The 22,509-nt window shown below is 37.2% G+C and overlaps 1 protein-coding gene across 6 annotated transcripts in view; it reads right to left on the reverse strand.

The window, feature by feature from the left end:
• Positions 1 to 508: 508 nt before the first annotated feature.
• Kyat (Kynurenine aminotransferase) overlaps positions 509 to 22,509 on the reverse strand; it is a 141,310-nt gene continuing 119,309 nt past the window's right edge. For 4 of the 6 annotated variants that reach the window (XM_090370503.1, XM_090370502.1, XM_090370505.1 and 1 more), the window contains exons 13-14: positions 15,311 to 15,397; positions 511 to 695 (exon numbers count right to left, since the gene is read on the reverse strand). In XM_090370503.1, coding sequence (XP_090226629.1) covers positions 624 to 695; positions 15,311 to 15,397 — 159 coding nt within the window. In that variant the 3' untranslated portion in view covers positions 511 to 623. Of the gene's footprint in view, positions 696 to 15,310; positions 15,398 to 22,509 lie in introns of all 6 variants that reach the window. The other 2 variants (XM_090370506.1, XM_090370508.1) reach the window with 1 other exon arrangement.

A 22,509-nucleotide genomic window follows, 5' to 3' on the forward strand; every position in this document is an offset into this window, starting at 1 on the left:
AATCCATATATATATATATATATATATATATATATGGATTTAATCCATATATATATATATAGATTAAATGTGGATTAAAATGGATTCAATAAGTTTTAAGTCTTTTGTAGCCAGATATTTTCTTATCCTTAGTGCTCTTTTTGAACACAAATACCATAATTTTTCGGGGTTTAAAAGCATGAGACATTATTTCAAAATATTTTATTTACTTTTAGTTTATCAACAAAAATCTGACTGCTGAATTACCCAAAATTTCACACCACAACATTACAATTATGATGCTTGACATAAGTTTTTATACAGATTCTGTATAAAAACAATTAAAATCACCTAATATGCTGTTTAACAAAATGTTAAACAGCATATTAGGTGATTTTAATTGATCACTTATAATAAAATATTTATTTTCTATTTTTTTAATTATGCTTTTTACAAAACAGGCAAAATTCAATAAAATGCTGCACAACAATAAAGCAAGACATAATTAACTTTACTGCCACATTACAACCCCTCCACAAATTAGTCACACATTTTGTATCTACAATTCCACTTTAAAAATAATTATTATTTCTCTTCCTTAGATCCTAAATGGATTTTTTTTTCACGTATAAGTAATTAGCTTTTCATAGCCTTGATTCAAGTGTTTTCTTAAGATCATTAATAATGGCTTCAGCTTTTCCAAGTGTAGTGTCTTCCTAAAGAAACAAGAAATGCAAATTAAGTTTTTTTAGATAAAAATATATTAATGTTTTTGAAAATAGGTAGACATATACACATAAATTTAAACGTTTATAAGCATTTATGCATTTTAAAATTTCATAATATTAGGACAACCTACTTTGGAAGACATGACAATTTATGAAGGGGTAATATGTATACACAAACAAGTGCACAAGCCTATAATGAAAGACTAAGTGTATAATAAAAATGGATTTGATATCCTCAAGCGACCAACAAGGGGAGATAGAACTGAAATTCAAGTTTTGTGGGAAGGGGGAAAGAGAAGAAAAAAATGAACCATGGCAAAGAAAAAATTTAAATGGTACTGGTCTTTACAGCTATTGATGCCAATATCCACAAGCTAAATAACCCTACTAAATATATTCTCATAAAATATGACAAGACTGCTGACATAATGTAATGGTGTATGTTCCAAAGGTCACCATTGGTAAGCTGGTAAGCCAAATTTGCCTCTACTATAGCATTTGTTTTATATATTTGTGCAATTCAACTAGTCATAGCTGTAGAAGAGAAAAAAATTGGTTCAATGGCAATTAAAAAAAAAAACAACGGCATTCATTTCTGATGAGTGAGGTCACAGCAGACAATAACCTTATATATACTATTCTTTTTCCTTTTGCATTTTATTTCACAAATCCAAATAATAAAAGTATTAGCTGCAGAAGAGATAAGATTTGCTTAGAAAGTTTGATATACTTTAAAGTGCTTCTAAACAATTTCTTTCAGTTCCAGTTCAGTGTAGTATAACCTATATAAACTAGTAAATTACAAAGTAAATATTAATTGTTAGCAAACATTCCCCGATTTCAATGGGGATGTTTACTAACAATTTAAATCATTGAAATGGCAGTTTAAAATATCTGGTTGCGAAGGGTACATCTTAAACATGATTTGGCATATTTTCAATGATTTTTGAATAACAAAGTGTGCCAGATTTTGCAGTTCTAAAAACTGAGGAGAAATTTCTCTTGGTTTTTTGGAAGTTTCAGTAGGAGGAAGTTCTCTACAGTTTTCAGTCTTGATGCTTCCAAATCTGCTTTAGTTAGGTTCATGACAGCTGATGTCAATTTGCCTCTTCCAAGGTATGGAAGTGTTTACTGTTCTGCACATCTGATCCATATTCTGGATATGAATATTCAAAAGTTGCCTGGAAAAGTACTAGAAGGTGAAGTGCTAGAATCTGCAGAACAGCAATGTAAATGGCATCATAAAAATAAAATTAACAAAACAAGTCCTGTTTTAGCATAATACCAAATGATGCTTAACTGTATATTAAATGATTTCAAAGTAATCACTCATAAAAAGTATTGTGGCAGTTAAACAAAAACACCCTGTGCATTATGGGCACAGAAGCTGATGTGGCAACAACTAACATCCAAAAACACACTCTACCATTCAAAACAATTACTAGTAATTCTATTTCTGAAGCTAACTACTGGGGGAAAGCTTTTGAAACTATGAATCTTTGTGTGTGTGTCTGCAAGCATGCATCTTTTAAAGGTCAAAAGATGCCATTATTCTTAAATCTAATTTTTATAAATGGTATGAGTTCACTACTGAATTCACCTAGATAGTGCACTGAAATGAGCTCTCTAACATAGGAATCCCTTTTCCTATGATCTTTCACTCCTACCGCCTGGGTTGTTGGTTGTTCTCCCATTTCCCTCTCCCCTTTCCTCCAACCTGGATGGCACCCTTCCCCCTTATGGATCACCCCACTGTCAACAATTATATCTCACCCCCAAAAGAGAATGGGCATCCTCACCTGGGGGGTTCCCATCTGTCCTCACTTCCAACCATACAGCACCTTCACTACTGCCCCCTCTCTCTCTCTACCACCTTAAACCCCCCACTTCCTGTCTTTCCACTATCTTCCATTTTCTTTCTTTATTTTTTTTATTTATTTATTTATTTTTTTTTTTTTTCGGGCTCTCCCTGTCTGTAGCTTTGGCTACTTTGGGTTCGCCCCACCAGTGCTTTCATATTCCCTAATGCACGGCCCACCTCCTCTTGGCACTGGATGGTAAACTGGAGGTTTCTGTGTGAAAACACAAGCCCCTAGGCTAAGAGACTGGATGAACAACACAAAAAAAAAAGGATGGTAATCAATGGGTGCTGCTCTTCGTGGACTAATGTTATTAGTGGAGTCCCACAGGGTTCGGTGTTGGGTCCTCTGTTGTTTTTTATATTTATCAATGATATTGATGAAAGTATATCAGGCTTAGTGTCGAAGTTTGCAGATGATACACAGGTTGGCAGGGTTGTTAATGACAGTAATGGCAGTGTGCTACTGCAACAGGATCTAGATAATTTGGGCAGATGGGCTAAGAAGTGGCAACTGAAGTTTAACCTTGACAAATGCAAAGTACTGCGTATGGGTAGAAGTAACCCCAGAGAAACGTACCAACTGTGTGGTACTACACTTAAGGTGGTAGAAAATGAAAAAGACCTGGGAGTAATTGTGCAGTCAGATATGAAGTTTTCTGAGCAATGCTGACAGGCTGCCAGGGCAGGTCATGGGGTTTTGTCAATGATATATAGGAATTTTGCTAGCTGGGAAAAGGAGGTGATTGTCCCTCTGTATAAGGCAATGGTCAGGCCACGCCTTGAGTACTGCATACAGGACTGAAGGCCTCATTTTAGGAAGGATGTAGATTTGCTTGAGTGAGTGTGTACAGAGAAGGGCAACAAGATTGGTGAGGGTAATGAAGAGAGGCTTAAGTTCTGTAAATTGGAGCAGCTGGAGATTAGGCACCTCCGTGGTGATCTGATTGAGGTGTATAAGGCCTTGAATGGGTTGAGCACGCTGAATTCTGATGGGATCCTTCCACTTGTTCAGATTACGAACCTAAGGGGGCATAAGTTCAAATTAAGAAAAGACAGATGTAGAATAGATGTACGGAAATTTGCCTTTAGCCAGTGGGTGGTTAATTGCTGAAACAAACTTCCATCTGTCGTTGTGGAAGTTGACAGGTTAAATAAATTTAAGGAGGAACTGGACAGGCATTTGGAGGGAATGGTGTGATTTTTTTTTTTTTTTTTTTTTTTTTTGGCTGATGCTGCATAAGCTCATAACACTTGCTTTCTTGCATCACATGCTACTACTACTACTAACACAACCCCACACTAACACTTCATGAACACTCACTCGCTAATCCACATAAATCTGGGCTTGACAGAGTTTTGTATTCATCACATTGCCTGATGTGGAGCTGGGGGAACCCCTGGTGCCGCATTACAATTAACACTATACTGAATTCACGTACATTGTCCCTTTAATTAGCATTAGTAGAGGCATATGAAGCAAGAAAGCAAGCTTATTTAGCATCACGAAAAAAAAAAAAAAAAATCTTCTCATTTCACCTATCCATTCACTCCAAAAGTTTGTCTAGTTCAGCCTTAAATTTATTTAAGCTGTCAGCTTCCACAATGACAGATGGAAGTTTGTTCCAGCAATCAATCAATCACTCACTTGCTAGCTAAAGGAAACTTTCACACATCTATTCTACAACTGTCTTTCCTCAATTTGAATTTATGCCCCCTCAGGTTCGGAATCTGAGCAAGAGGAAGAATCCCATCAGCATTGAGCTTGCTCAACTATTCAAGGCCTTATACACATCAGTCAGATCACCTTGCAGGTGCCCAGTCTCCAAACGCTGCAATTTACAGAAGTTAAGTTTATCTTTGTAACAGCAACCCTTTGTTCCACTCACTAATCTCATCCTTCTCTGTACTCATTCTAGTAGTTCAACATCTTTCCTAAAATGAGGCCTCCAGACTTGTATGCAGTACTCAAGGCATGTCCTGGCCATTGCCTTAAACAAGGGAATAATCACCTCCTTATTCCTGCTAGCAAAATTCCTATATATCATTGACAAGACCCCATGAGCTATTCTTGCAGCCCATCTGCACTGCTCAGAAAACTTCATATCTGACTACACAGTTGGTATGTTAATCTGGTGTTACTGCTACCCATACACAGTACTTTGCATTTGTCAATCTTAAACTTCAGTTGCCACCTCTCAGCCCATCTGCTCAACTTTTCTAGATCCTGTTGCAGTAGTATACCATCCTTACTGTCATTAACTTCGTATTGTCTGGAAACTTGGACATTAAGCCTGATATACTGTTATCAATATCATTGATAAATACAGAAAACAACAATGGGCCCAACACGGACCCCTGGGGAACTCCACTAATAACATTAGCCCATGAAGAGCAGTGTCCATTGATTACCACTCTCTGCCTTCTCCCACTCAACCATCTTTTTATCCATTGTAGCAACTTGCGCTTAATCTCATACTGCTTTAACTTGTACAGTAGTCTTCCATGTGCAACAGTATCAAAATCTTTCCTAAAATCCAAGTATATGATATCAAAATTATCATATACAGTGGAACTTCTCTATTACGAACTTTTTTAATAAAATTGTGTATATTACGAATTTTTTCGCAAAACATTGCACCTTGAAACGAAATTACATGTAAAATTAACCCCATATAGCGAAGTGTTAGTCTCTCTATAACGAATTTTTAAAAAAAATTAGTAAAAGCATTTTTGAAGATTTAAGCATTTACTGCTAAACAGCCGCTCAAATATATGACCTCCTTCCCTCCGAAATTATGCATTAGCATCTGGAATTAATCATTATTATTATCATCATCTGGAATTAATCAATTAATAATTGTGGCCATTGATGCCCGTAGGAGGGTCTTTGTTTCATTTTTGTTACAGTTATAAAACCAAATGGGTTTTCTTAAAAGTGGTCATAAACTTTACAATAAATAGGATAGAATTGTAAATTGATGTTGGCTGAGGGGAAAATGAAATTCGCTGTGGTAAGCCTTTAGCGTGCTGCGGCGGTAATACATAGAATGCTACCACAGTCGGTTTTTAGTAACGCCTACTGAGTGACATTCGCTTCTCACCTCAACCATACCATGTGACCTTCCTGTCAATCATTATATTATATGTCCGTTCTCATCTGACTGGACTCCCAGTAGACGGTTTTAATGAATTTTTTTTTTTTTTTAAATTTCGTTCTTTTAGAACAATTTGTCAATCACATAGGCTATATGCTCTTGCATTTTTTTCCCTGAAAAGTAACATACAGCATGCATTAACCGTAAATTTTCTTTCGTGTATATATGAATGAAAGTCGTATATTTCTTCAAAGTGATTGACAGAAAAAGTCATGTGATACTGTTGAATTGGAAGTGAACGTCACTGAGTAGGCGGTACTAACAATTCACTATATGGCCAGCGCAGCGAAGTTTGCGGTGTATGTATGAGCAAGAGCTGCAGTCCAGTAATTTTTACATTTGAGGAAACAATGTTGAAGAGAAAGCGTTTAAGTATTAATGATAAAGTAAAGATTCTTCATGATATTGACCAGGGTTTTAAGAAAAAAGATATTGCGGAGAAATATGGCATACCTGAAAGCAGCTTATCTATGATCTTAAAAAATCGAGAATCAATTTTAAATGCAATTGAAGGAGCAGACAAGAAGCGAATTAAGTTGTGTATATACGAAGACGTTGATAAAGCTGTTCTAAAATGGGTGCAAATGATACATGATTGGTTGGTTGTTGGGTTTTATTGGCGCATTAGCAACTAAGGCTATAATGCGCCAAAACCAGGGAATGATACGTGAAAAGAATATACCAATATCGGGTCCAATAATTAAGCAACAAGCTCTGAAATTTGCACATTCCCTGGGACATACAGAATTTAATGCAAGCACTGGGTGGCTAGATAAATTTAAGAAGTGTCACAGAATTGTGGAAAAGGTTATTTGTGGAGAAAGTGTTAATGTAAGCGAAGAAGATTGCAACAGTTGGAGGAACAATACCAGAAGATTTTGGAAGAATATGAACCTAAGGATGTTTTTAATGCTGACGAAATGGGTTTATTCTTTAAATGTTTACCAAATGGAACACTTGCTTTTAAAGATGATAAATGTTTTGGTGGAAAACAAAGCAAAGAAAGAATCACTGTGCTAGTTGGTTTGTTTGTTTGTTTGGGTTTTTTTGGCGCATTAGCAACTACGGCTATGATGCGCCAAGACTAGGTAATATTTAAAAAATTCAAATTTAAACTCTCGGTGACCTAATTAGTAAGGCCACCGTGTCCAGATATATAATAACAAAGATATAAGAAATAAATCAATAGAGACGTAACAATAATATGAATTAAATACAATTAAAAACTTTTATTGATTTAAAATAGCTAAAAACAGCAGACACGTTGTCATTGTCAGATAAAATCTGACCGAGTGTATAAGGCTCAGTCAGATGATTAAAAGCGGTAAAACGGGTGTTGCTAAAATCTGGACAGTCAATTAAAAGGTGTCTGATCGTTAAAATTGTGCCACAGGACACACACATAGGAGGATCATCAGCCCTCAGCAAAAACGAATGAGTTAAATGACTGTGTCCTATGCGGGTCCGGGCGAGAACAACTTCCTCCTTACGATTCCTGCGCAGACTAGACTGCCACGGTTCAATTATGATATAATTTATTCGCAGTCTGTCTATTCCACGAGTCCTGCCATTGGGAGTGTATCTTTTGGTGTATTATTTGCCTGTAGTCTGTATAGGGGACTGACAGGCAGCGGTTATTATTGGGAATTGCTGATTTGGCTGCAGCGTCAGCCAAATCATTTCCCTTAATCCCAATGTGGCTAGGAATCCAGCAGAAGCGGATATCATATTCACGTCCACGGAGGAAGTGAATCTTCTGCTGAATACTAGACAGAACTGGATGAGGATTATATCTCACAGATATTAAAGCCTGTAACATGCTGAGAGAGTCTGAATATATAATGAACCGTTGGTATTGGCATTTACTAATGTGATCCAAGGCTAACTCTATAGCGTGCAGCTCTGCAGTAAATATGCTGCATTCAGAGGGAATCTGCTCCGATGTGGTGGTATCTGTAAAGACAGCAGCAGATCCCACATATGATTCCGACTTCGAACCGTCTGTGTAGACTGGCGCGAAGTCAGAATATTCAGTTCGGTGTGCTGAATGAAGCTGCAGGTAGACAGATGATGGAGTGTCCGACTTTCCCCAATTTCTAAGAGACAAGTCACATTTCGGGACATGAGCATGCCAGGGTGGAAAGGGTTGCTTTGGTGTTTGGGCAACCTTGTCTACCTTGATATTAAGTTCTTTGATTAGCTCTTGGAGACGAATACCAAAAGGACGATTGGCAGTCTTACAGGTATTGTATAAATTTTCCCATCGTGGTTCAAAAACGAAGGGCCACGTAGGATGGTCTGGCAGGGATTTCAGTTTTAAAGCGTACTTTAAAGACAACTGCTTACGTCGAAGCGATAACGGTGGTTCGTTTGCTTCGACGTATAAGCTCTGGACAGGAGATGTTCGAAATGCTCCAATAGTGATACGGAGAGCCTGATGATGGACAGGATCGAGCCATCGAAGTACACTGTCTCTGGCCGAATTGTATACCAGGGACCCGTAATCTAGTCTGGATCGTACAAGTGCACGATAGATGCGTAGTAGGGTGCATCGATCCGCACCCCGAGATGTTGAGGAAAGAGAGCACAGAATATTCAGCCCTCTTGTGCACCTTGTGCGGAGTTGACGTATGTGATCCAGAAAGGTCAGCTTTTTATCGAATACGAGTCCCAAGAATTTTGTGTCCGCTGCTACTGGAATTGCATTTTGTCCGAGCTTTAATTCAGGTTCAGGATGAAGATTACGCTTACGACAAAAGTGTACGCAAACGGTCTTCTCCGGCGAGAACCTGAAGCCATTAGCAAGAGCCCAGGAGTTGAGGTGATCAATAGCTTTCTGCAGTTGTCTTTCAATAACCCTCATGTTGCATGACTGACAAAATATGTTAAAGTCATCAACATAGAGGGCACTGTTTACAGTTGGAGGAAGTTGTTCTGTGATGGAATTTACATTGATGGCAAAAAGCGTGACACTTAATACTGAGCCTTGTAGTACTCCCTCCTCTTGACTGAAGGAACGAGAGAGTAAGGATCCCACACGAACTTGGAAAGATCGATTGGCTAAAAAGTTTTTAATAAAAATGGGGAGTTGCCCCCTAAGGCCAAGGCTATGCAGATCTTTTAAGATGCCAAATCTCCAAGTTGTGTCATACGCTTTTTCCATGTCAAAGAACACTGACACCAAGTGTTCGCGTTTTAGGAAAGCATCCCGGATTGATGTTTCCAGTCTAATAAGATGGTCCAAAGAGGACCGGTTCCTTCGGAAGCCGCATTGGATGTTGGAGAGAAGTTCGTTTGATTCTAAGTACCACATTAAACGGGAATTAACCATTCTCTCCAGGATTTTGCACAGACAGCTAGTCAGAGCAATAGGACGATAATTGGTGCTAGTTGGAGTAGATATGACAGGAAGTGAAAAATTAAGACTTTTAGTCATCAGAAAATTAAAAAACCCAAGATGTTTTAGAGGCACAAAATCTTTGGAAGTTGACTACACCTTTAATAAAAAAGCATGGATGACCAGTGATATCTTTGAAGACTGGATATTAAAACTAGACAAGCGTATAACAAAAGAAAAAAGGAAAATCGTGTTGGTAACTGACAACTGTCCAGCACATCCTGCCAGTATTTCTGCCAAACTTAAAAGTGTGAAGTTATTGTTTTTACCACCAAACGTGACGTCAAAACTCCAGCCAATGGACCAAGGCATTATTTAAAATTTCATTATCAAAAGAGAATAATAATGAAGATTGTCAATGCATTATCAGAAAATAGAAACTTGGAGGTTACAACTAACCTTAGAGATTGCATCTCTGAACTGGCAAAAGTTTGAACAAACAATATCACTGAATGCACTATTCAAAATTGTTTTTCGAAAGTGGGATTTGCATTGAATACAGAAGTCGAACAAAAACTGGATGAACAAGATGAACTGCCCCTTTCACAACTGAAAAACTTTTGTACATTATTAGAATCGTCCAGAAACATCGAAAATGAAATAACAGTGGATAGTTATGTTTATGTAGATCAAGATCTGACTACAACAGAACATCCAAATGAAGACGAAATACTACTGAACAGTGTTAGACGCAACCATGATCACGAAGAAATTAACGATGACGCTGAAGACACATCAGAACAACCCGTAGAAAAGCCAACTTGTGAAGAAATGATTAACGCTTTTAAAATGGTTCGTGTGGGTCTACAGTTTTGTGAAAATGTTCCTGATAATGTTTTTAACGCTCTGAACAAATGTGAGGTTTTCTTTGAGAATCAGACAATTTTTTAATTGTACTGTGCAAACGTAATTTAAATAAGTGTTTTTGAAATAAAATACATTAAAAATAAATGTAGATTCATTTTAATTTTCTAATTAAATAACAATTTCTAATAAAAAAGATATTCTCTGTATAACGAAATTTTTCGCTGGGTTTATCGAATTTGTTATAGGGAAGTTCGACTGTATATATATACACACCTTGAAGTTGAAATGGCATAGCAGAATTTCTTCCAAATTCAAAAATAATTTCTATGTAAAAATTTAATCTTAACATTATATTTACTGCAGAGCCTGATAATGACTAATTAATTTGTATCATATGACAATGGGAAAATTACAGTTTATTATGAAATGCAATAAACTGTATTTTATTTATTTGCTTGTTTATATTTCTAAAAGTACTTTATAATTTTTTCCCCCCCTCTCATTTTGTTTTGTGATGGTATTTGGCTATTGAAAATATAAATAAAAAATGTTTAGTCCTCTTCATGTGAAACATTTTTAAGTAATAGCAATTGTCTTCTTTGCTTTTCAGGAAATTTGTGCTAAAAGTCTATTCATAGCAAAGACCCACTTTTTTATATTTTAATAGAGAAGCAAGGCTAAAATTTTATTTCATATAAATTTTTTTTTTTAAATTGCAAAATTGAAAACACTCTTACTACAAGCATCTGGCATCTTGCCATGACAAGTATTATGTACTAAGTTCCCATATTTCCTTTAATACAATATAAAGCTCATAAAGATAATTTAGCTCATTCATTAATTTTGAATTATTGTGAAAAACAATAACAATGGACAAAACAGTTTTAGACTTCAATAGCAGACTTCAAAATTTCATCTATTACATGAACATTAAGTTGTTAAACTAGTCCATTCTGCTATTATTAATTTTATTTGCATCAATTTCCATTACTACAAAAAACATTCATCATTCTGAAGAGTTATGAACTGTTTTGAACATTTTTACTGCAGAACAAAAGTCTGACACCTGATGCATTTGGAGCAAACAAATATGGCTCATAATTGAAATAACTGACTATTAGAATTTGATAATCAAATGGAAAGGTGTAATCAGATACGCAGCTGATGTGCACACATACTGAGAGAGAGAGAGAGAGAAAACGAGCGCCAATAAAGAACTTGTGCTTTAGTTCTTTGACACAATCAATTTGATTCCAATCACTGCCATTTATTATTATTTTTATTTTTTATTTTTTTAATTTCATAGTTGATTATGGCAATCATTCAATTATGTCTATCACAGTTAGAATCTGTTTCTATGGGGTTGTGTTGCACATTCAACTTTGAGGTGGCAAAGAGATTCTTGGTAGTTCTATTATTCCATCTGAGTACCCAGTACTTTTTGTCAAGGAATATCCTAATGTAGGATTGGGGCAGTGGATGAACAAATGACAGGTGAGTACAAAACAACAATGATAAGTTATCTTTACACACACTGGACCAGCATTATGGAGCATTCGATAAGAGCTACACATAGAAGCTCTTGTCAAATGCTCCACAATGCTGCAAAGGCTTTGGAAGCATTGAAATTACTTTGAAAAGTAAGATTTTTTTTTATCCTCATGGTAGGCAACCAGAGAACATGAAAACACCAACATGGTTGGTGTTTTCATGTTCTTAATGGAAGTATTTTGTATCAGAACAAGCCAAAATTCCATTAATACTCTCATGTATTGATTATTAACAAAATATATAAGCCCATATAGTGTGACCTAAAGGTCAGCAGGAAGTCCCTTAGCCATCACTTGAAGTGTGTCAGTAGACACAGTTCTACATACTTTGGTTATACCCAGAAGAGTGAACTGTTGAGCTTGAAATAAATGTTTTCTGACTATAGAATTAGTAATTTTATGCATCCAAGCATGAGAAGCATAGGTAATGATGGGGACAAAAATACATTAATTTAATAAAATTAAAAAAGATCTGCCCTTGATTCCCCAGTCTACACTAACAACTCTTCTGAGCTTGGAATACAATAGCCAAATTTTATTTTTAAGATCTTCCAGATAAAACCCCAAATATTTAACAACAGTAACATCACTAAGGGAGACTCCACAGGCTCTAACGACTAGATTTCTATTCTTGCTTAACTTCCCCTTTAACAGCATACATACCATTTTCTGGGAAGATATCTGCAATTAATATATTTTTCTTCAATTAAGAAGTTTTTCTAAACCAACAAAAGTAGTAGTAGTAGTGGCATGTGATGCAAGAAAGCAAATGTATGAGCTTATGCTGCATCAGCCAACAAAAAAAAAAAAAAAAAAAAAAACACACCATTCTCTCCAAATGCCTGTCCAGTTCCTGTTTAAATTTATTCAACCTATCAACTTCCACAATGACAGATGGAAGTTTCTTCCAGCAATTAACCACCCGCTGGCTAAAGGCAAATTTCCGCACATCTATTCTACATCTGTATTTTCTTAATTTGAATTTATGCCCCCTTAGGTTCGTAATCTGAACAAGTGGAAGGATCCCATCAGAATTCAGCGTGCTCAACCCATTCAAGGCCTTATATACCTCAATCAGATCACTGCGCAGGTGCCTAGTCTCCAGCCACTGCAATTTGCAGAACTTAAGCCTCTTTTGGTAAGAGGATCCCTTCATTCCCCTCACCAATCTTGTTGCCCTTCTCTGTACATGCTCAAGTAAATCTACATCCTTCCTAAAATGAGGCCTCCAGACCTGTATGCAGTACTCAAGGCGTGGCCTGACCATTGCCTTATACAGAGGGTTAATCACCTCCTTTTCCCTGCTAGCAAAATTCCTATATATCATTGACAAACCCCCATGACCTGCCCTGGCAGTCTGTCTGCATTGCTCAGAAAACTTCATATCTGACTGCACAATTACTCCCAGGTCTTTTTTATTTTCTACCACCTTAAGTGTAGTACCACACAGTTGGTATGTTTCTCTGGGGTTACTTCTACCCATATGCAGTACTTTGCATTTGTCAAGGTTGCCACTTCAGTTGCCACTTCTCAGCCCATCTGCCCAAATTTTCTAGATCCTGTTGCAGTAACACACTGCCATTACTGTCATTAACAACCCTGCCAAGCTTTGTATCATCTGCAAACTTCGACACTAAGCCTGATATACCTTCATCAATATCATTGATAAATATACAAAACAACAGTGGATCCAACACCGATCCCTGTGGGACACCACTAATAACATCAGTCCACAAACAGTAGATCCCACTGATTACCACCCTCTGTCTTCTCCCACTCAACCATCCTTTTATCCATTGTAGCAACTTACCCTTAATATCATTCTACTCCAATTTGTACAGTAGTCTTCCATGCACAACAGTGTCAAAAGCTTTCCTGAAATCCAAGTATATGATATCAAAATTATTTTTTGCATCCAGTTCCTTTGTAACCACATCATAATATCCAATCAAATTTGTCAGACGAGACCTTCCCTTAACAAACCCATGCCGTGTCTGAATTATTGCTGCAGTCTTGTCTAGATGATCCTGCAATGCATCTTTAACCAGTGACTCCATTATTTTACCCGGAACAGAAGTTAAATTAACTAGTTTGTAATTACCCGTGTCACACTTCAATCCCCCTTTGTAAATTGGGGATACATTTGCACATCTCCAGTCCGTGGGAATCTCCCCTGAGTCCAAGGATGCTCTCATAATTATGGCTAAGGGTTTGCTTAGTTGTTTTGCTGCCTCCTTTAATATAACTGGATAGATCCCATCCACCCCAGGTGCCTTTCTTATGTTTAACTTCAACAATTTCTCCTCCACTTTGTTCTCAGTTATTACAAAATCATTAAACGCCCTGATACAATTTGATAACCTTTTGCCATTTTCAAACCTTAATAACTCCACATGTGTAGATGCAAAATACTCATTCAGTTTGTTTGCTATCTGAGCAGGATCATCAACAGTCAAACCATCTATATCAAGTGGACCAATCAGATTCATCCCCTTCCTTTTAGAGTTTATATACGTAAAGAAATCCTTGTTGTTTTTCTTAGCATCCTTTGCCAAAGATTTCTCATAATCTGCCTTCGCCTGCCTAACCTTCTCTGTGACTTGATTACAGACTAGCTTATATCTGCCATAGGTTTCTGTGTCGCCTGATAATTTATATGCATCCCATGCATTTTTCTTCTCTGCCACGAGTCTCATTAGTTCACATTTGACAACCATTTAGGCCTATCCCTGAACAATATTTCTTAACAGGTATGAAAGTTTTAGTAGCTTCCATGATTAATTCCTTGAATGCTTCCCACTTAGAATTTGCTGTTCGTAACATTGTCAGTTGATCCCACTGTACAGAATTTAAAAACTGTCTGAGACCACTGTAGTCACCTTTTCTTTTACCCCTGATGGTAATTATATCTTTAAGTAAATCCCATGGGTGCCTCCGTAGCCAGGTGGGAAGGAGCAGCAGTGCGTATCACACGCTTCTTGATTAGACCGGGATTCGAGCCCGTCACCACCAAATACGGAGGATGCGGAAAGGTCAGGGAATGACCACCGCATTTCCCGGAGAATATGGCCTTAGTTGCTAATGCTCCTAAAAACCAAACAACAAACAAACAACAACAAAGTAAATCCCACATCACTAAACTGTGATCATTGCCACATAGTGGTTCTTTATCTGCAAATTCTTAATACACAAGTGATCACTGCTGATAACCAGATCAAGAGTATTTTCCCTCTCTGGTTGCCTTTTGAACATGCTGCTGCAGAAAACAATCATCCAATAAATCCACAAAAGTCTTACTAGTGTGTGAATGACCAACCCACAAGTTCCAGTCAATATCTGGGAAGTTAAAATTCCCTATTATAAGACATTTTGATTTACTAGCCCACTCTCCGAGTCATTAGGCCTATAACACACTCCTACTCTTATTTTTGCTTTCGCAGTGCTTATGTCACACCAAACTGACTCAACGGTGCACTGTTCATCTATATCAACTGGATGCATTTCAAAGTGTTTAAATGATGGTTGCGATTTTTTTTTTTAAGAAAAAAAAAAATCAAAGTACCAGTAATAGTTAATGAAAATGCTTCTTTTCATTTGAATCAAATCTGTTTTGTATTTCAAAAACATACAGATAGGATAACCTTGACTAAAATCTGAGAGAAAAGGAAACTTCACACAAAAAAAAAAAAAAAAAAAGACAAATTCTGTAGATCTTCTAGAAAAACAAGAAAAGCTTGTAGAAGTATCTTGTGGTAGGCTGCTTTAAATGAAAGTCCATTTTAAAGTTTTTCAAAATTTTTAATTTCAAAATTTTTGAAAATCCACTTCCTTACCTTAATGAAGCAGAATCGAATATAGTCTTTTGCCAAAGGTTTGTGCTGATCGCTATAAAAAGCACTAGGCGGTATTCCTTGAAGCTTCTAAAAAAAGAAATAAGCATATTGAATAATGACTATTAACTTAATTTTCTTTGTTAGCGATTTAGTTGAGTTTTATTCTGATAATTAAATGAATTTGACAGTTCTATTTAGAAAATTATTTGTTTCATTGATAGCAGAAATTTATGTACAGACAGATAGGGCAATTATTTTTTATGGTTTCTACCATATATGGCAAAAGAACTGTTGCTATTATATATGGTGCACAATGCATCTGAAAATATTTAAAATACATTATGAGTCAAAATATGTAAGGAGGAAACTAATATTTCTATAAAAATATTTTTGTATTCAATGATTTATAGCAGAAATAGGTCCTTATAGATAGCCTCATCTATATTTTTCAGATGGGTATCAGATTCCTTAAATATATTCATAAGAGATATTAAAGCAAATAAAGGAACAACCCTAGTACATTTTTAGATTACATATGAGAAGTAATTGAAAAGTTCTAAGGCTATTTTTCTAAATAAAAAAAAAAATTAAGGTACATACAATATTTTTTATAAGCACATCCCATCAAAGTACACTTTTTAGCACATCCCTTGATAATATTTACAAGCACATCCCTTGATAATATGTAGTGCCCCAGTATTCCTGTCACTTCTGAAAGCATTATTGGAAATCTTCAAATGTGAGCTGGTTGAGTTCCACCGAAGCATTCTGTTGAATGGAATGTCATCAAATCTTCATCCTGCATTTCATTGTGAGTTTTTCCGATTGAGAAGTGCAATGTATGACAGCATTGTCATGGTAGACAAACTACCACATTTTCAAACAGCTGGTAAAGTTTTCTCCCATCTTTTTCTCTCAATTTAATTAGAGCATCTTTATGATGCTGAAAAAATGCCGGGAGTTAGATCAGAATCTGTATGATCAATTCTGCCCATAAAAGATAGGAGGGATTATGTGCTAAAAGCCTTTTGGATTAACTTTAGACTTGAGGGAATCTGCAAGGCTCAGGAAGAGGGAATATTTTTGCAAGCCCAACACTTGTAGGTAGAAGGAATCTATTTTGTAGAGATGATATTCATTTGAATAAAGGTGGTGCAAGGATTTTTGCCAATATCATTGAGATAAATTAAGGGTTCAGGGAAACTGCTAGTTATGGGGGTAGAAGGGTAATATAGATCTGCATTTATCTGATGATATGGGTCAAAGTAATGCTTGTACGAATATAGTCTTCTGCCAAAGGTCAAGAATTCCTGTTTGTTGCCACAACAGCCAATGTTGGTAAGATTTTCTGAGGGTAGCAATGTTTCAAATGAGCTGGAAGATAAAGCTAGGATAACTTCAAGGTATGTCAGGGTAGTAAACTACAGAGTGGTAGCTACAGTAATGTCAAGAGTATTGTCAATAAAATGGCTGAATTTGAACTCCTGGTTAGAAAAACTTGATGCTGACATAATAGGGATAACAGAGATGTGGTGCTACCTGGAAACTGGGGATGTTCACTATGGTATGTATAATATATTTAGGAAAGATAGAAGGGCTGTGGAGTCATGCTTCTTATCAAAAGCAGCCTGAGTGCAAAAATAGCTTTTGCTGAGTCAGAAGTTGTGTGCCACATAGAATCTGTGTGCTGTGAGTTGTGGCAGCAAAGATATAATGACAGTGGGAGTAATATATATACATATATACCAGAAGATTGTGAAGAGTATGATGAGAGCCTCTGCATGCAAATGGAATTGACAAGAAAGCGCGAATGTCTTATTATATGTTATTTCAATCTGCTTCGTACTGAGTTGAATAAGTGTGAGGGGAACCTTGCCATGGGGAAAAGTTTTTAAAAATAAACTAGATTATTATTTGTACCAGCAGATTAGAGAAAATACTAGGGGTGAGAATATTCTTGACCTAATCATTACTTACGAACCAGATGACATCATGGGGCTTAAAGTACAGGAACCATTGGCAGATAGTGATCACCCAGTTGTTAGTTTGAAGATAACGAAAGGTTTTGCAGTAGTTAAAGGAAAAAGCATGGGTTTTATTTTCAGAAGAGGGAACTATGAGAGTTTAAGGTGCAATATGGCATCTATTAATTGGGCAGATTGCAGAGTGAGGGTGAATACATTTGAATTATGGAATACTTTTAAAGCAAAAATCACAGAAGCCATAAATACATACATACCATTAAGAAAATATGTATGACAAGGATGTCGAAATGGATGAATACAGAGCTGACTGGTCTAATAGAGCAGAAAAAGATAGCATGGGACAGTTACAGAGTGACGGAAAGTACTGAAGCCTACAACAGCTACAAGTTGTTCTGTAATAGTACCAAGTATAAGGTTAAGGAGGCCAAGACTGCACGTGAGAAAGCACTGGCTAAGAGAACAAAGAATGGGGACAAGGAATTTCTCATACGTAAATACAACAAAGAAAGTAAATCAGATTGGGCCCTTGTGTGCCAGTTGTGAGAAAGTCATAGATAACCCAGTTAATATTGCCAATGAATTAAATAGGTACTTTGCATTGGTCTTTACTGAAGAAAGACCCTTCGTGCTGAGAAGGTAGTGTGCAAGTAAGGCTGAGCCATATGAAATTAGTGATGACTGTTTATTAGAAAAACTTTTGAACATAAAGGCAAGTAAGGATTCTGAAGTTGATGGTATATACCCAGTAATTTTCAGGGAGGCAGCCAGAGTGTATCGAAACACTGAAGTTAATTATGAAGGCATCTTTGAACTTGGGAGAGATTCCTTGGATTGGAGAAGTGCCACTGTATCACCAATATATAAAAGCGGTTCCAAGAGTCAAGTTGGTAACTACAAACTAGTTAGTCTGACTTCAGTGGCAGTGAAAATCTTAGAGGCAATTTAGAGTGCAATCAAGGGACATTTAGATAGAAATGGCATTCTGAAGAACACACAACATGTTAAGGGAAAATCATGTTCAACTAACATAGTAAGCTATTTTGACACAGTTACTCATGAGCTGTATGTAGGGAACAATTTCAATATAGTTTATTTGGATTTTAGCAAGGCATTTGACTCAGTCCTGCATGAGAGTTATTGTATAAGCTGAAACATGTTGGGATTACTGGAAAAATTCTAAGATTGATTGTTGGGTGGCTGCAGGGGAGAAGGCAGAGGGTTGTGATTAATGAATATTCTGTTGTTTCTGATTTTCATAAACAACAATTACGATGGGATAAAAGGCTTGATGTCAAAATTTGATACGACCTAAAGATTGGTTTTTGTTGTTGCGCTTAACGACACAAGGGCTATAGAGGCCAAATTGTGTCTGTTCATTGTTTATTTACAGCAACATACAGTTACAGATGTTAAATTATATGCTCTTGTACAAGCCAATATGTTTTAGATACAATAAAAGTTCTTCAATATTTGCTTCATTTCCTAAGAAATTGGATAAATAAGGTGATATATTCAACATGAAGTGTTTGACCGGATGGTTGAATATAAGGGACAATCAACCATAAGTTGCATCTGACAGGATGAGCACTGAGGTGGGTTTTCTCCCAATAACAGGAAGAGATGAGTATGATGAGTGTGTCCTATTCTGAATCTTGCCAATACTACTTCCTCTTGTCTGACTCATCGGACGCCAGAGAGCCACAGCTTTGGATCATCTTTTATTTGGTACAGTTTATTTTTGACATTACATTTCCAGATGTGACCAATTGTCGAAGCATGTTTTGAGAATGAAGGGTTTATAGTCAGCGTGAGGAACCTGAGGATGTTGTGAGAGAGAGAATTCAGGATGTTTAGTGGCAAGATCAGCACTTTCATTTCCCAGAATGACCAGGGGATCCAGCAAAACCTGATTGAACAAGCTGAAGAGATTAACTGGGAATGAATGTATTTCAAGATAGGATGAGAAATTCTTCCTTATGGCAGAGATAGCACTGAGGGAGTTGGTGTAAATTATGGCAGGTGAGATGAAAAGCTCAATAATTTTACTAAGTAGTGAAGATGCTGCATGCCAATGAGGCTGTAACAGTAAGTGAATGAAGTAAAGATTGGTAGAGTAGTTAATGATCAGTACCAAGCAGTACTCCTTCAGGATGACTTGAACAGTCTGCAACACCACCAAATACGGAGGATGCGGAAAGGTCAGGGAATGACCACTGCATATCCCGGAGCAATATGGCCTTAGTTGCTAATGCTCCTGTTGTTGTTTGTTTGTTATTTTGGATTTTAGGAGCATTAGCAACTAAGGCCATATTGCTCCGGGGATATGCAGTGGTCATTCCCTGACCTTTCCGCATCCTCCGTATTGCTAATGCTCCTAAAAACCAAACAAACAAACAAACAAACAAACAAACAAACAGTCTGCAAGAATTGGCAGAAAAGTGGCAGCTATGTTTTAATGCAACAAAATGCAAGTTCTTACACTTGAGGAATAGCAATCCTGAAATAAATTATACACTTGGTGGGGTTGAATTAAAAACATTAGAGGAAGAAAGGATCTGGGGATTACAATACAGGCAGACATGAAGTTTTCTCAGCAGTGTAAACAGGAATCCATGAAAGTCTACGGAGTCCTATCAGTGAATAATCAAACATTATCCTGTAGAGATAGGGATAATCCCACTATGTAAGGCAATCAGAAGACTGTGTAATATTCGGAATACTGTGTCCAAGTATGGAGATCTCATCTGAAAAAGACTGAGCTTCTTGAAAGGGTCCAAAGACAGACAACTTGCATGGTAGATCAGCAAAAGGGTGACTGTACAAGGAAAGATTCTGATTATGTGGGCTACAGAATTTAGCAACCAGGCATCTTCCAGGAAATCTGATTAAGGTTTATAAGGCTCTCAGAGGGGTTAGTAAAATGAATGAAGGCAAAATATTCACTGTTATAAAGAATTCCAGAACTAGGGGCTATAAATTCAAATTACAGAGGAAGAGGTTTAGACAAGATTATACCATGTGAAATTAATAATATAGTTTACTAGAAAGTTTGCCTACATTACTATATATTAAAGTGACATTTCGGGTATCTTACATTAAAGTGACATTTCGGGTATCTTATTTTAGCATTAGCATTAGTAGAGGCATATGATGCAAGAAAGCAAGCTTATTCAGCATCAGCCAAAAAAAAAAAAAAAAAAATCCCACTCCCATTTCACCCCTCCGTTCGTTCGAAATACCTGTCCAGTTGAGCCTTAAATTTGTTTAGGCTATCAACTTCAACAACAAGTGATGGAAGTCGGTTCCACCAACCAACCACCCGCTGGCCAAAGGCAAATTTCCGCACATCTATCCGACATCCGTCCTTCCTCAATTTGAATTTATGCCCTCTGAGGTGATTATTCTGAGCAAGATGAAGAATCCCATTGGCATTGAGCATGCTCAAACCATTCAAAGCCTTATACACCTCTATCAGATCACCTCGCCGGTGCCTAGTCTCCAGACTCTGTAATTTGCAAAACTTAAGCCTTTCTTCGTAAGAGCAACCCTTTGTTCCATTCACTAATCTTGTTGCCCTTCTCTGTACCCGTTCCAGCAGCTCTACATCCTTCTTGAAATGAGGCCTCCAGACCTGTATACAGTACTCAAGATGTGGCCTAACCATTGCCTTATACAAGGGAATAATCACCTCCTTATCCCTGCTAGAAAAATTCCTGTATATCATTGACAAGACACCATGAGCTACTCTTGCAGCCCGTCTGCACTGCTCAGAGAACTTCATATCTGCCTGCACAATAACCCCCAGGTCCTTTTCATTCTCCACCACTGTCAGTGTAGTACCGCAGAGTTGATACGTTGCTCTGGGGTTACTGTTTCCCATATGTAGTACTTTACATTTGTCAATGTTAAACTTCATTTGCCACCTCTCAGCCCATCTGTTCAACCTTTCCAGATCCTGTTGCAGCAGCATAGCGTCAGTAGTGTCCTTAACAACCCTGCCAACCTTTGTATCATCTGCAAACTTGGACATTAAACTTGATATCCCATCATCAATATCATTCATAAACACCGAAAACAATAACGGACCCAACACTGAACCCTGAGGAACTCCACTAATAACATTAGTCCACGTTGAGCAGTGTCCATTGATTACCACTCTCTGTCTTCTGCCACTCAACCATCCCCTTATCCATAGCAGCAATTTGAATCCAATGCCACACTGCTCCAATTTGTGCAGCAGTCTTCCATGTGCAACAGTATCAAAAGCCTTTCTAAGATCCAAATATATAATATCAAAGTTATTCCCTGCATCCAGTTCTTTTGTGACTACATCATAGTATCCAATCAAATTGGTCAGGCAAGACCTGCCCTTAACAAAACCATGCTGCGTCTGAGCTATAACTGAATTCTTGTCTAGATGATCCTGCAGTGCTTCTTTAACCAGTGCCTCCATTAATTTACCTGGAACAGAAGTTAAACTAACAGGTCTATAATTACTTGTGTCAGCCTTTGATCCTCCTTTGTGAATTGGCGTTACATTTGCACATCTCCAGTCTATGGGTACCTCCCCAGAGTCCAAAGAAGCTCTCATAATTATGGCTAGGGGCTTGCTTACTTCCTTTGCTGCCTCCTTTAATATAACTGGATAGATCCCATCCACCCCAGGTGCCTTTTTTATGTTTATCCTCAACAATCTCTCCTCCACTTTCCTCTCAGTTATTACAAAATCATCCAGCTCACTGCCAATGTTTACTTTACCTACATCATTCTCCTTCCTGAATAACTCCTCATGCGTGAATGTAGATGCAAAATACTCGTTTAAATTGTTAGCCACCTGAGCAGGATCCTCAACTGTTGAACCATCAATATCCAGTGGACCAATCTAATTCATCCCTTTCCTTCTTGAGTTTAAATATGTAAAGAACTCTTTTCTGTTTTTTTTTGCATCCTTTGCCAAGGATTTTTCGTAGTCTGCCTTTGCCTGCCTAATCTCCTTTGTGACTTGGTTACAGACCAACTTATATCTATCATAGGCTTCCATGTCACCCATTAATTTGTATGTATCCCATGCATTTTTCTTCTCTGCCACATGTCTCATTAGTTCATCTGACAACCATTTAGGCCTAAACCTTGAACAATATTTCTTAGTTGGTATGTAAAGCCTGGTAGCCTCCAAGATTAGTTCCTTGAATGCCTCCCATTTTAAGTTTGCTG

The sequence above is a fragment of the Mastigoproctus giganteus genome, chromosome 3 (genome assembly GCF_048544385.1).
Source record: "Mastigoproctus giganteus isolate SK-2022 chromosome 3, ASM4854438v1, whole genome shotgun sequence".
Lineage (NCBI taxonomy): Eukaryota > Metazoa > Arthropoda > Arachnida > Uropygi > Thelyphonidae > Mastigoproctus > Mastigoproctus giganteus.